Raw genomic sequence first — 14,390 nt, 5'->3', positions numbered from 1 at the left:
AAAAACAACAAAGGAGTAATAAAAAGGCGAAAATAACCAAGAATGGCTCCGACTGATAAAGATTAAGACAAATTTTGAATGACAGTTTTGAAAAACTTGGCCATTTTTTTTTTTCAAAACATGTTGTCTGTGACGTAGCTCCTGTAAATTGGTAAATTACGTTAATCGTCTTTTTTTATTTGAAAAGCTGACGTGAAGATCGGTATCCTTTACCCAAAGACCGGACGATAAAGAAATTGAAAACTGACTCGACATGTCGCAAGATTTTCCGGTCGCCCAATCGAAACAGCTCGCAACAGTGGTTAAAGAAATAAGTGCTCAAAGAAACTGCATGATTTCTTTTCAGGATCCCCCATCCACTCCTTTCCTTAACATAGTGAACACAACTGATACAACTTCAATTTTAGTTCTTGTTTAGATTTTGTTACTTAACTCATTAGGTATTTTGAGTGGTCGTATTACTTCAGTAAATTTATAAAGACAATTAAGGTTGAGAATTCTATAATTATGGTTGTTGGTCGCAAAAGCCATTAAGGTGATCATCGCATCAAAGTTTAAGGGATTTCAGACAAAAAATATCTTCATTTGTTTTGGCCAAGAAAGGTGGTTGCAACACCTTCCCCTCTCCCGGTTGCAGTAATTATAAGATAGAGTTCCGCTCTATTACTGAAGTCGTGCCTTCTTAAAGGGACACTCTCACGAGCTTCACTTAAAAAAATTCAAGAACCTAACGACGTATAGAAGCCTACAAATAGTGGTCCAGTTCTGTTAAAATTTACTTTGCAAGACCTTGCAAATATCCCACTGAAGCTATAAACAAGTCATATCATTGTGATGCCATCAGGAACTTAAATCTCATCTTGACAAAATCAGGCTGATTTTTTCAAGTTTTTCAGTTTGTAATGTGCTCCACGCATGTCAAATGTTACGAAATACGATGGCCCTGTCATAATGTAATACACTTGAATGCATTAAGGCAAAATGTACATCTTTGTGTTGACTCGACAGCCTAAGATCGCTAGAAGAGTGGCACGATGGCCTTATGGTTAAAAGCCTTCGAGTTGCATCCCTGGTTGGGGTTATAGCGTTGCGTACTTTCTCTCACATTGCATCTTGTCTCGCAGGAGAATAAATTGGTACCCGCGAAGCGATATGGCAACGTGGAAAATGTTTCGTGGTGATTTGCGATGGATAAGCACTTATCTAGGGTAATGCTAGGTGGGTAATACTTTATTGAAAAAACACGGTTATTCCATTCAGGTAAAAAATTACAGATTTAAAACAAAGGATAAAAACACTAACTACACTAACTAAGAAAGGCTAAATACTAGTAAAAAAAAAACCTGCTTTACAAAGGATGCCGTGTATACAAAATTTAAATTGCAAGGTGATCCGATCGTTGGTTTTTCAATTTGTTTTTAAATGGATGGTTTTATTTCATTCGTTAAGCTATTCCACAACACAGCCCCGCTATAGCTAAAACTTCGTTTACAGAAATTAGTGCGCGGCTGTGGTATCGATAGCTTACAAAGGAAGTATCGATACTCTTAGCCACTTCATGTTACTCCAACAGCTACAGAAACACAAATATGCGTCATGTGCGTTTGTAAGCAAAACACCGTCTCTGAGCTAAAATCATTAACCCGCAGATATGGTTATGATCGAGAATGTGACGTGTAACGTAATGTAGCATTCAGGGAATAAATCACGGGGTGATACATGCGGCTATGACTGCCATATGATTTATTTTTTACAGTAAAACAGTCTAATCAATTTAATAAACCCCCAAAGCCGACCACTCGTAGGCTAGCTTGTAAGACACTTGTGCTTTGAACAAAAAGTTTTACATATTTATTAGTCTCCCTCGATTCCCAGCCCTTATTTGGGTCACTTCAAATAACGGCTGCTAAGGAGACTATAAATTGATCGGATGTCGCTTCAAAATAGGACAAGTGAGACAGAAAATTGAGCTGTATGATTAATTTCGTGCATGTAACTTTTTCTGAAGCAAATTTAAAAACACCTTTGTTAAATCTATTATTTTGCTACTTTTAATAATAAATTTTATTCAAGAACGAGTCTGCTCAGTAACATTCGTGCGCCAAAAATAATACTTGGATACAGTTTAAAAAGTCGTTGGAAACATATATAATCTTTACTTGTTCCACTCTACAGGATAATTGCTCACATTGAAAGCAAAATGTTTTGTTGATGAGATTTGGAGTCAAATCACAGCTAAACTTTACAGACTTTATAGTCATTAACCAGTTTGATTAGTCACATCAAAGTGCAGTTTTGGCAACAGTTACAGCAATGACAATTGGAACAGCAACCACCTTCGGAAGGTGTTTCTTTGGCAGCAGAGCTTTCTTCATTCGCTGGAGTAGCACTCTTTATAGACGAGAAACTTTCTTCAATTTTCTGTTTGGAGATACGAAGCTTTAGAATGGACACCGTACCAGACTTGGTGACCAGGATTAGTGAGTAACCATCGTCAACCGGATGGGCGTCAAAGTACTTGACTTGCGACTGAAAATCGAAAGAGGCGAGCAGCTCTCCACTTTGGGTGTTCCACAATTTTATGGTTCCATCACGCGAGCTCGTGATCATCATATCATGTGGAAGGACCTTGAGGTGCATCACTGCGTGTGTGTGTCCAGTGAACTTGCGAGCACAGCCCCCATCCTTAAGGTTCCATAATAGAAGTTGGTTCTTTCCTTCGTGGGAGCCAGCAATTGCAAACTGGTTGTCTTCGGTGATTCCTATGCACTTGATTGAGTCGTTATGTCCCATTAAAGTATGCAGGCACTCTCCTTTTTCAGTACTCCAAACTTTGATTGTAAAATCCCCCGAGCCCGACACTATGACCTCACTGTTGCTAGTTGCTGCCAGACAACCAACAAGGCCAGTGTGTCCTTCAAATATCCTTTCGCAGCTCTTCGTTTTCAAATTCCACAGTCGAACAGTTTTATCTTTGGAGCCCGAGATCGCATGATCCTCTCCATTCATAAGAGACACGCACACAACGGCATCCGAGTGGCCAACAAGCTGCTCTGAATGACCTTCATGAACCTGGCACAACCCCACGCTCTTGTCACTAGAGGCTGAAATAATGAAACTGTCATCTTTGGAGACTTGAAGCGCCATTATACTGCCTTGGTGAGCTTTAAAAGTTTGCTGCGTTTCCAAATTATCACAGTTCCAGACTGTAATGTCTCCATTGTGCGAACCAGTGGCCACTTGTGTGGATCTGTGCATAGCAGCAATACATGCAACTGAGCCAGGGCTACTTTTGACGCATTTGGCGCTAGCGATATCCCACAGCTTCAAAGAATCGCTTTTAGACCCAGACAGCCCCCAGCGCCCGTCCCTTGTTATGGCGACACACTCAGGCTGTGTAGCGTGATGGAGGATGTGATCACTCGGTGTTGAGATGTTTCGAGCATGCTCATTTCCAGTAGCATTCCAAAGTTTGACGTTTTTGTCATTTGAACCAGAAATGATCGTCTTGCAATCGGTTGTTATGGAAACACAGGAGATCCAGGATGAGTGGCCAATCAAGGTCTGTTGGCATTCACCTGTGACTGGATTCCAGACCTATCGAAATAAAAAATGGAAAACGACAATAAGATTATAAAAGTAACACGGAGATTTTAGTGAAACATGCACATGGCTCTCGTCACCTATTCTAAGATATTTACAGTATTCAATTTGGAAATGATGGTTTTGAGGTGGGAAGAAAAACCCGGGAACCTGAAGACAAAACCCCTCGGTGGGAAGCAACGATCCATTTATCAACAGGTCGTGCTAGACCCCGGCGACACTGTTGTGTGGTGTGCACACAGCCATCCGTGTCACCTCTGTTTTTCAGAAATTAAAACTACCGATAAAATGGCCAAAGGGAAGCATAACAAAGTTTTGCTTCTTTCTGTTTAAAGGGGGATTTAATGATCTTATAATCTATAGAGTCATTGCAAGAAGATTGTCATACATCATTTGAAATAATTTTTCCTTATTCCTCACTAGAGAGCTTTTTCACTCGCGTGACCAGTGTTCATATTGGTTTACTGAAACAAAAGATGAGGTTTGCATAAAAATAAAGTTCACCTCCCGGAGGACTGGTTTGGTACACCAATATGGCTGCCGTCTTGGCCCCGTTTCTTTCCCAATATGGCTGCCGGATGTCATATGAAAACGCTCTATCCATCTATCCTTTTCGTAAAGAGAGCTGGGAATATCACATACAGAAGTGTACCCTGTACAAAATAAGGGGCACCAAGAACACTAGTTTTGCAGAGATTAGCATGAGGTTAAAATTAGTATAAACCTCAGCACACCAATCTCGGAAGTGAGAACCTGCATGGAAAACAGCTGAAATCAGAATAATGAGCCAAGAAGTAGGTAAAAAGAAGACTCACTTTTAACATGTCGTCCTTTGAGGCTGACACGACAAAACTGTCATCTGAGGCAACGGCCACGCGCCAAATAAGGTCGGTGTGACCCTTTAAAGTCACGCAACATTGAAGAGTGACGAGATCCCAGATCTTCAATGACTGGTCTTTCGATCCAGACACTATTCGCCGACCATCATGCATAGCGGCAAAACACTTGACCAAACCTGCAAAAAGATAACATTTATGTCTCTTACAACCCCATGACGCTTTGCATGCAACACAGTCAAAGTTCCCACTCATTCGAGGTTACGAAAGAAAGGGGGTATGAATGTAGTGATTACGTTTGGTGAGAACCAGGCTCTGTTTATCCGATGACGGACGGTCTAATTTCATGCACTTTAAAGAGCTAGTTTAGAACCATCCTCATTCGAACAAACGAATGAAGTGATAAACTGCAAATCCATGTAATCCATGCAAGTCCCGAAGATCGTGGGTTTGAGTACCACCTGAGCCACTGAATTTTTTTCAGTGGCCAGGATTTGCAGGGAATCACTTCATTCATTTAAAAGAGTTACGTCACGGACAATTTGTTACTCGTTATCTGTCGTTATCTTCCACAGTTGTAACCGTCCTTGTTTAGTCTTGACAAATAAATGAAATGAGACACTGTGAATCCTGGCCACTGAAAAAAAATTCACCACTGAATTTTTTTCAGTGGCCAGGATTCACAGTGTCTCATTTCATTTATTTGTCATGACTGAGGTTGTTTAGTCTTATTTTTCAAGTTTCATTTAACTTAAAAGTACAGTTATTCAGTACATGAAAAAAAATCGATTTGAATATCGTGGCATAGCTTTTCTATTATATAAAAAACCTTTAACCCTCGGACGTACAAGCAAACTCACACCCCCACCATCGTACAAGGGGGGGGGGGGGGGTGGATGGAACCCCTCCCCGGAGTTTTCGTTATATTAAGGCGTAGCGAGATTATTTTACACTGATAAGAAAGCCCTTTGCTTACTCTACAAGATGACATAATTTTAATTGGCTGTGACGTCCTATGACGTCACGTGACGTCATTTGAGCCGCCATCTTGGATCCGCCATCTTGGATTTCAACATTTTCTTAGAAAGTTACAAAATAACGGAAATTGATGCAAAATCAAGCCAGAATGCTTATGGAATGTAAAAATAAACAAATCTTGCACTTCTGTTTCAAAAAACTGGAAAAAATAAAGAAAAATGTTAAAAATGTCGATTTTTGGCAAGACCTGCCTGTATTTATGACGTTGCCATGGCAACGTCAAATATCATGGACACATGGTTGACATATTAAAATTTCCGTAAAGGATGAATTAACAGCTACTGAAAGTTTCAGCATTGTAGATAAAATCCTCTTTTCAAAATTTGGAAGAAACCTTATGGGGGGGTGGCATCCACCCCCCCCCCCCCTTGTACGTCAGAGGGTTAATCGACAATTTGTGGCAACATTGTAAGACATGTGGGTATTGTAACTAAAACTAAGCAGTATCGATCTCTTTAGTTTCCGTTAAGGAACTTTAAAAAACAATTTTATTTTTGTCGTTAAATAGTTTGGCAGCATTTCATAATCCATATAACAAAAGATCCCATTAATATGTATGTACCATTATGTCACTACCAAACACGAGAACAAGTCATTTAGTATAGGCACTTTACCCCTGATTTCTTGCGTCACGAATACAAATATCGTTTAGTTTTTAAGAAAATTTTCATTGAAGAACTCGAAGCCGCTTCCATTGCTTCAATGAAATCATAACAGCATATGGATATGAAGTCAGCATGACGCCATAAGGTACGTCATATTGCTTAGCAACCTTACTGACAAAACAGTCACAAGCTAAGTCAATTTTCGGACACATTTCCAAATTGAGAGTGGCTCTAGTTTTCTTATCTTACCTCCATGGCCTTTTAGGGTAGCGCAGTTCTTTGTTTTCAGATGCCAGGCTTTGACAGTCTTGTCTTCCGAGCCGGATACAACACTCTCGCCATCACGTGTCAACACCAGGCAGAGAACAGAGCTTGCATGGCCCTCAAACACAGCTTGACATTCTTCTGTAGTAAGCGACCAGACACGAACTGTGCTGTCCTTTGAGCCGCTGATTATGTCTCCATTTGGTGATACAACGATGGCGTTGATTGGCCCTAAGTTGTTTAAAAACAAGTATATAAGCATGTAGCTTATAATGTTTTTAATTGAATAAAGTTAGATCTTTAAAACGACACATGATTTGTTACACGTATGGAATTCCAATTTCAAACCGCGCCAAAAATCAAGTTAAATACAAGAGCCATCCGTTTATCTGACGAGATAACTTACTTTCTAAAGTCATACAACTAGTGATAGTTCTCACTATAAAGCTGCCCCCGCCTTTTTATAATTTGTTTTACAGCAATAATCTAGGATTAGTGGAGTCTTTTTGTCGCCTTGAATTATTGATGCCGATGGACTGTACAATTAGGCTTCTTTTTTACTGTGTCATGTACTTCATCACATTGTTTGCTGCGGAATTTCTTGTTGTGTGACACCGTTGCGTCCTAAAAATATTAATTCATAAGTTCAAGTCGAATATATTACCTAGCGCGCGGAACTGAATAACACCAAGCGGAAATAACAAATAACACATTATTCGTGGTGACAACACGCAAGCTTATTCCCGGGCTTATAACATTCAAAATTAACTTTAAAACTAACAATAATTTCGAGGCCAAAAAGCCTAAAAATTCCACGAATAACAAAATATTTCACAGTTCAAAGATTCGCGAAAACAATTTTTGATCCTTATTCAACCCACTCTTTGGATCGAATAATCTGACAGTTTGTTAGCGAAACAAATTACCTTGTATTTCATGACAAAGTTCACGCTTTTATTTAAGATGTATACGATACAGCAAACCCCCGAAAGTAAACCTTGACGCTCGAACCATCTCTAAAATAATGCGAGCTCTCTTGAACGTCCTTTATGGCTGACGAATGTCAAGATAACTTAACGTTTTATAATTTCCTAGACTGCTCTGGCAGCTTGTATCCCTAATGTATGCACTTCGATAAATGTTAGAAACGTTATATTTCAACCAAAGTGCTTCTTGTTAGAAACCAAGAATACAAGTTATGGCAACAGACAAGATCAAGAGATCGACCTTGCGTTATCTATTTATAGTGTAATCTCGAGAAACTAAAAAAGAACCAAGGAAATTAAAATATCAAGAAAAATATTGGCTTGATTTTATAGAGCAGTACGCGAAAAACGACAGGAACTCGTTACAAAAGTGAGGAAAGTGCAGATGGAAACCGACTGCGATATAGACAAACTTGAAATTAATTTATGTTAGAAGCTATTTTATTAAAAATCCGACATATTTCATGTTGAATCCGTTTGTAATGACATACATTAAGAAATTAAATCTTAAAAAATTATGTGAACAGATTTTCCCCAGTGCAAGTCTACGTACCTTCATGGCCACTGAATGTCTTCTCCTTCGTTCCGGTTAATGTATGCCACACCCTAGCGACGCCATCTTCTCCGCCACTCACAACATAAACCCCATCAGAAGATGCCGCCAGGCACGTGACCAACCCGTCATTGTCAAACCGCTGTACAACTTCTCCAGAATCGATGTCCCACACTCCTAGGCTAGCGTTGGCAGAACCAATGACGTATTTATCATCTGGAGTCAAAGCGAGACAGCTTGGTCCCTTGTCGGCCATCTTGAGGGTGTGAAGGCAATCTAGATTGGTGCTGTTCCACACGTTAATTAGCGAGTCCTCGCCTGAGGTGACAATGAATTTATCGTCACTTGTGACTGCAATCTCGTTCACTCTTTGCTCGTGCCCGCGAAGATTGGTTTTCAGCGGTCCGCCAGCGGAGATTAGACACGCCGATTGGGGGATAAAGACAGGAGACTGCTGTGCATGACACCAGCGGTAACACTGTGTGACAAGACCGTCAATTCGTGGAAACTGCTCTCTAAAGGCGAGAAGTCTTCCCAAAAGTTGAGTAGCCAGGCAGTCTACATCGTGTTTGATGTTACTCGATGCCAGGATAAGAGTATCACAGATCAACCTAACATAATTTAATCATAACAGTATTAGTATTAAATTGAAGAAATAACTTAAAATCCCGCCAGCAAACTACATTATTGAAGTACGGTTGTGAAGACTTCAACAAGATTTTAAGCCAGAACCTCTTTGTTACCAGTGCAAAGCTCAGTGAACTGACTTATAAAGCTGCGTACATGCATGAACGCTTGAAAAAGGACATGCAGTCATTTAAGAATTTGTTACCGCGAAAAGAGCACAATAAATGCTGATCAGCAACAAGCGAAAAGCCTTCTGTCTGTTTTTAGTGAACAAAAGTAGAATATTTTTACGGTTTAAACAATTTCCTACCTCACATCGAGTTCTGGTTTTACTTCCAGAGCAAGAAAGTAATCCTCCAAAACTTCGTTTAAAGACTGGCCGCGAACTTTGCCGTAGATCCACTCGAAATTAAAAAGGACTTCACTGGCCAGTCTATCGGTGAGACCGGAGTGAATGAGGTGAAACGGCATTTCGCTGAGCTTTCTCAAGTTAAACACACTCTTACTGAACATTAAAGGCTGGCCAGAAACTTGTCTGTCAGCGTCGGGTAGCGTTTTCTTCCTACGCGTTAAAGTGATAGGCTTTTTGCATCCGCCACCCCATTTGCCTGAAAAAAAAAACCAAAAATAATGATAATAATTGGTATTAACACAGTTGTATCAGTAACAAGTTCAGTGTGACTGTGACCGTAAGTGTATTCTCGAGAAAGTGTTTTTGGTCTCAATCTTGGCACATCTCTTTGAGGTAGACTTCAGCTTATTACATTACGACACAACTGACCAATCAGATGTCTAACCAGAGACTAAGCAATGCCATCTGACTGTAAACATTAGGAATTGTCAGTACCACAAAAGTTTTTCTCAGGCTATTTTCACCGGATTATCATACTAGTCGAACTAAAGATGAATGTCTGAAGACGAGAATTTTATAGCAAAGAGTCTCTTGAATATTGCACAACACAATATTACGAGCAAGATCCGAAGCTCGTGAAGGTACGAATTTCAGCGAACTTTTGATTCTTGTCACCCAATCAGAAAGTTACAATAACACATGGTTTTAAGATAAACATGTAACAGAGATACGTTATGCATAGCAACTGTTCCAAATAAAGTGTGCAGCACTCGGAGTCAATTCTTAGGATAGAGTTTCTAACCAAAAGAAGCGACTAATACTGCAGACGGCTTTTCTGTCTTTGTATGCATTGTAATGAGTTAACTGAACTTTAGTGAAAAGCTATGTCTGTTATCAGTGTCAATAGTACTGAGTTACGTTCCGCTAGCATGAAAACCATATGCGTAGCGTGTGCATGCATAAAAAGACTTATGTAGTAAATATGTCTCGGTAATTAACTGTCATCTAATTTTGATGTCAGGTAACGATTGATGAAGCACTCTTGTTACGACAATTAGGGAAATGAGCACCAATCAGAACGAAATCGATATTGAAACCGTTTTTCCTATTAGAAAGAACATGGGCAAAAGTAAAGAGAATATGTTTATGAAATGGTCTAAAATAAGGGTTAAATATCTGCATCATACCTTGAAAATATTCGGAGAGTAAGGAATGTCTTGACTGCTTTTCCTTGGGATCTGAAAAATACTTGATCTGCGCAGCCTCCCAGAACTGCCGGTGGTACCAGGCAATGACAGTCTTTCCATCCGCCTGTCGCTCCGCCAGGAACTCGTCAATGTCATGCCGTATACGTGCCCACAGTAAGTTGGGCAAGCGAACTACACCAACAACAGGAGGATCCCAATACTGGTACACGTCGTCGATGACGTCATCATCAAGAGACAGGGCATCCTCGAGCTCGTTTCCAGTGATGCCATTTCTGGCAGCGGTGATGTAGCCGAGAGCGCGCGATGTGAGTGTTTTTCCATGCTTACGTTCCAGGCGTTGAAACAGAAAGCTAATAGCTTGGGGAACGTCGCTTCCAAGGTCGAGATCACGGACATTTGTATAGGACTCCCATCTTGATGCTTCCGTGAATATAAGCTTCAGAAACAATGGCTGGGGACATTTAGTGAAACTGGATAAGACTAGTTCGAACTGTTCTTGTGTCAAGGTTCTTCCAAGCCCTTCAAGCCAGGCATTTAGAATTTCCTTGCCCATATCAATGGTCAGCATGGGTACTTCGATGTAGGAGCTCTCGATAGGAAGACTTCGGCGTAGATTCGGCAGAATGTCGTAATAATTCGGCAAGACTGAAATGACGATCTTGACAAACTGTGGACACTTTTTAGGAAGCCAGTTCATTAAGTGGGCATTATTTGTTGCAGATAATTGGTCCACCGAATCCAAGACAAGGACCAATGGCTTGAAATCGCTAACAGGCAAACTGGTGATAAGACCATGAAAAAATCGTACTAGTTGAGAATAGTCCTCCAGAATGTCAGCGTTTGGTGCGCCCATGCTGTACACTTCACATATCTGGAGGCAGATACTGGCAATTGTCGAACGAATCGATGAACTGTCGGGTGAGGTACCGAGGAAACGAAAGATGCATACCGTGCCATTTCCAAGCCATTCCCTTGTTAACTTGGCGACAACAGCCATTATCGACGTTTTTCCGGAGCCTGACGAGCCATAAACGACTAGCGGTTCTGGCTTCTTGAAATCTCTCATGAATGTTTGTATATTCTCTAGGACGTCTTCACGACCGCGAAATGCTTCACATTTGTCTTGGCAAAACCAAGAATGGTGAAGAACTTCTTTGTACAGGCTGCTTTCCTTCACTTTTTCTTTCACAGTATGCTGTAAGCTTTTGTCAATCAATCGCTGCACATCTGATTCGAACTTGTGGCAGAAATTGTTTAGATATTCGTCGTGCAACCTATCTGATACGTTTATGCCGCCATTGCTCCAAGGGACCTCAAAGTGGGTGACGTTGTTTTCCCCAAGCCTCTGAAGTACACGGTTGCGTTTTAGTTTGCTCAGGAAGTCTTGAGCTTCGATGTCGTGTTTTCCTCCTGCGATGTCGGTGAAATATCGAGAATTTTGGTCACTGAGATTTACTTGGATGTCCGAGATGTGGCGTATGTAGCAAAGGGATTGGTCGCCAGGATTTGAAGAGCCAAGGATGCCATGTTCAATTTCTTCCTCCGTCACTAAAAAATGACAATAAAAAATCATTTTACAAGTGCAGTTAGGGTTGCTTATTTAGGATATCTCTTTTAAGACTAGCCGTGCCCAGAGTTTACACTAAAACGTGTTTGCAGACAAGGGAATTTCAAAGCCGTGGTGCAAACTGCCTTTCATGAGACCATGAGCAACATTTCTGGAACTTGCAGCCTAAGGTAAAGTTACCTAAACTTCCCCATTTTGCAAACATCATCAAAAACCAGAATTGGAAAATTCTCAATAATGCCATGAGTCTTTCAGGTCATTTAAAGCAGTTGCCAAATGCAATAGCTTTTCTATCACCACGTGGACATTTACACATTTACACATAAACACTGTTTGTCTGTGTTTTCACTCTCAAGACTAGTTGTAATGAATGGATTTCACACAACTTAATCTAAGAAACGTCCATTACCCACTAGATATCGCCCATAGTCAAACGTCAACGCACAGACGTCCATATTAATTGACTAATATGTAAGGTTGTAAGGATTGTATGTAGTATTTTTTTTTAAATTGGAAATAAAAATTACCTACCATTGCCACTGACATTACTAGTCTATTTAGCAATAAGAGACTACGCCTCCGAGTTTTCTCTAAGCGAAAAGCAATGAGATGCAGCCGAGCTGACTATTGCTCAAAGGAAAAGGAGCGTACGAAGAGTAATACCGTATTAGATTACTTTATAAGATGCCAATAAGACTAGCCAAAACCAAACGTTGTGTACCTGTGGCTATCCTACATATATAAACTACTTTTTTACACAAACCTGAAGAAAAAAATTTGTGTGCTTGCTCTAATGTCATCTTGCGCCGTTCAGTTGCAATCTTTGCTGTTCGTTTGAAAAGTCTTTGGAATGACTGGAAGATTTGCCACCATTGGTCTCTCTCCTGCTTGTTTAACTCTCTGTTGGCCTCGCTTAAGTCGTTGTAGTGTGGAAAACGGTATGTCACTGGCTGAAGAACGTATTCCGCTGGGATGGCGTTCGTGTCCTTAAAATATAAAAGCGTTATGTCATTCAGTAAATTCGTCCTATACAGTCCAAGTTGCACCAGGGTTGGCTTCGCTTGCAGTTTAACTTCCCTTCCTTATAAGAGGAATATTTAAGGAACAGTGTCACCAACATTTAGTGCTACTTGAAAATCGGATTAATTGCAAATCAATTATATTGGCCTGACCTCGCTAAAATGTACTGTAATATTGTTGACAGAATGGTTAAACAGTGGAGTGGTTACGGACTGGTAGGGAAAAAGTGGCCTAACACTTAAAAGTTGGGACGGCGTTTTCACGTATGTTCTTGGAGAACAATTTTCTGCCTTTCTTTTGTCGTTCAAAGGTTATTCTGTTAATCAGTGTGTGCACCTTTAGAATTCTTGCATAGTTTATACAAAAAACTTAGAAGATTTCGTGACACTGTCGCTGTAAGTTATACTAATCTTAAAGACTGTTGTCCAAAGACTACTAAAAGATGTTTATGCAGGGAAAAAGGCGGGCCACATACATTTATGCACGCACAAATGGATTGTGGTTTAAGAGAGTGAGTGGGTTAGAGGGGGGGACATCGTCTAATTAGCCTCCCTCCAATTGCACCAGCCCCCCCCCCCCTCCCACTTTAAATAATGACCGGCCCCTAATCGTCGTCGTATCACGTTTACGGGAGATTGTTTTTAGATAGGGGTAAGAAGCATCTTACCTTCCAGTACCATTCTGTAAGTGAATCAATGTGTTCAGGCCTGTCGTAGGTTTCTCGAGCCAATTCTAGCAACATTTCAAATTCCGATGCTTTGATTTTGTACGGAAACGGACGATAGCCATACTTGTCTCCTAGAAGACACTGAATGAAATCAACTTATTGAGCGTGTGACGTTTAAAAAATAATAAAACAGAAATATATCAACTTATCCAAAACTACCTGAGCTACAGCAACAAACCTAATTCGAAACTTGTTTCTCGAGTCAGTCCAGTATAGAAGCCTATGTAATGAAAGCTCGCCTTTCCATTTCCTAGCTCCAAAAGTCAATTCTCCTTTCGATTAACACACACTACTTTCAATTTTTGTTTTGAGAGTTTTAGGGATACACCAATACAATCTTTCCCATTTTTATCATTTACTTCAGTTCTTTTCGTCTGCTGTCTGCTTCTAGCGTACAAATGTGCAACCTAACCCCAGTACTACTGGAGAAAAAAGTTATTGAAAAACGTTTTTTCGCCTGTTTTCTAGGTAAACACCAAAAACAACAAAGGTTTTAATTACCACAAAGTTTGGTCCAGGAGTAAGCCTCTGGCAGTTCTTAATCTCCTGCATGCATAGCTCGTTGGTTTTGTGGTCAGCGGTAGCCTCATCTCGTACGCCCCACCTCATGTCGACTACTTGGAATTCCAATCCTCGCTGCTGGCAGTAAGTTCGCAGGCTCGGATAAACATCTCGCATGAGACGATTTCTCTCTTCAGTGGTATCTACATGGATACAGACATGACAAAATCTTTAGCCATCTAAGAGCATTGCTTCGATGGCGAAAGAAAACACTACGCCGACTTTTTTCGGCTTCCTCGGCTTTTTGTCGATTTATTGTCCCGAGCGTACATTTGAAACCCGACTTAGCAGCCCGGCCTTTATCCCCAAAGGGTTTGTTCGGGATCTGGTGCTTCGTCGAGAAATACATACAGCTAATTCTAGAAACGTTGTCGGAAAACAGCACAAAAGTGCACGCGACAAGACCGAAAGGTAGTACGGGTAGAAGCAGAAAGCTACTGCAC

The 14,390-nt window shown here is 40.6% G+C and overlaps 1 protein-coding gene across 1 annotated transcript in view; it reads right to left on the bottom strand.

Annotated features, from left to right (window-relative positions):
* Positions 1–981: 981 nt before the first annotated feature.
* LOC144631530 (NACHT domain- and WD repeat-containing protein 1-like) overlaps positions 982–14,390 on the bottom strand; it is a 23,307-nt gene continuing 9,898 nt past the window's right edge. The window contains exons 3-11 of the mRNA XM_078489974.1: positions 13,888–14,090; positions 13,327–13,467; positions 12,403–12,625; positions 10,052–11,620; positions 8,823–9,120; positions 7,886–8,496; positions 6,332–6,577; positions 4,419–4,618; positions 982–3,597 (exon numbers count right to left, since the gene is read on the bottom strand). Coding sequence (XP_078346100.1) covers positions 2,278–3,597; positions 4,419–4,618; positions 6,332–6,577; positions 7,886–8,496; positions 8,823–9,120; positions 10,052–11,620; positions 12,403–12,625; positions 13,327–13,467; positions 13,888–14,090 — 4,811 coding nt within the window. The 3' untranslated portion in view covers positions 982–2,277. The remainder of the gene's footprint in view (positions 3,598–4,418; positions 4,619–6,331; positions 6,578–7,885; positions 8,497–8,822; positions 9,121–10,051; positions 11,621–12,402; positions 12,626–13,326; positions 13,468–13,887; positions 14,091–14,390) is intronic.

Source organism: Oculina patagonica, chromosome 12, assembly GCF_052425735.1.
Source record: "Oculina patagonica isolate OP01 chromosome 12, crgOcupat, whole genome shotgun sequence".
Taxonomy (NCBI): domain Eukaryota; kingdom Metazoa; phylum Cnidaria; class Anthozoa; order Scleractinia; family Oculinidae; genus Oculina; species Oculina patagonica.
Note: the sequence above shows the minus strand (reverse complement) of the source record. Positions and strands in the feature narration are given on the sequence as shown.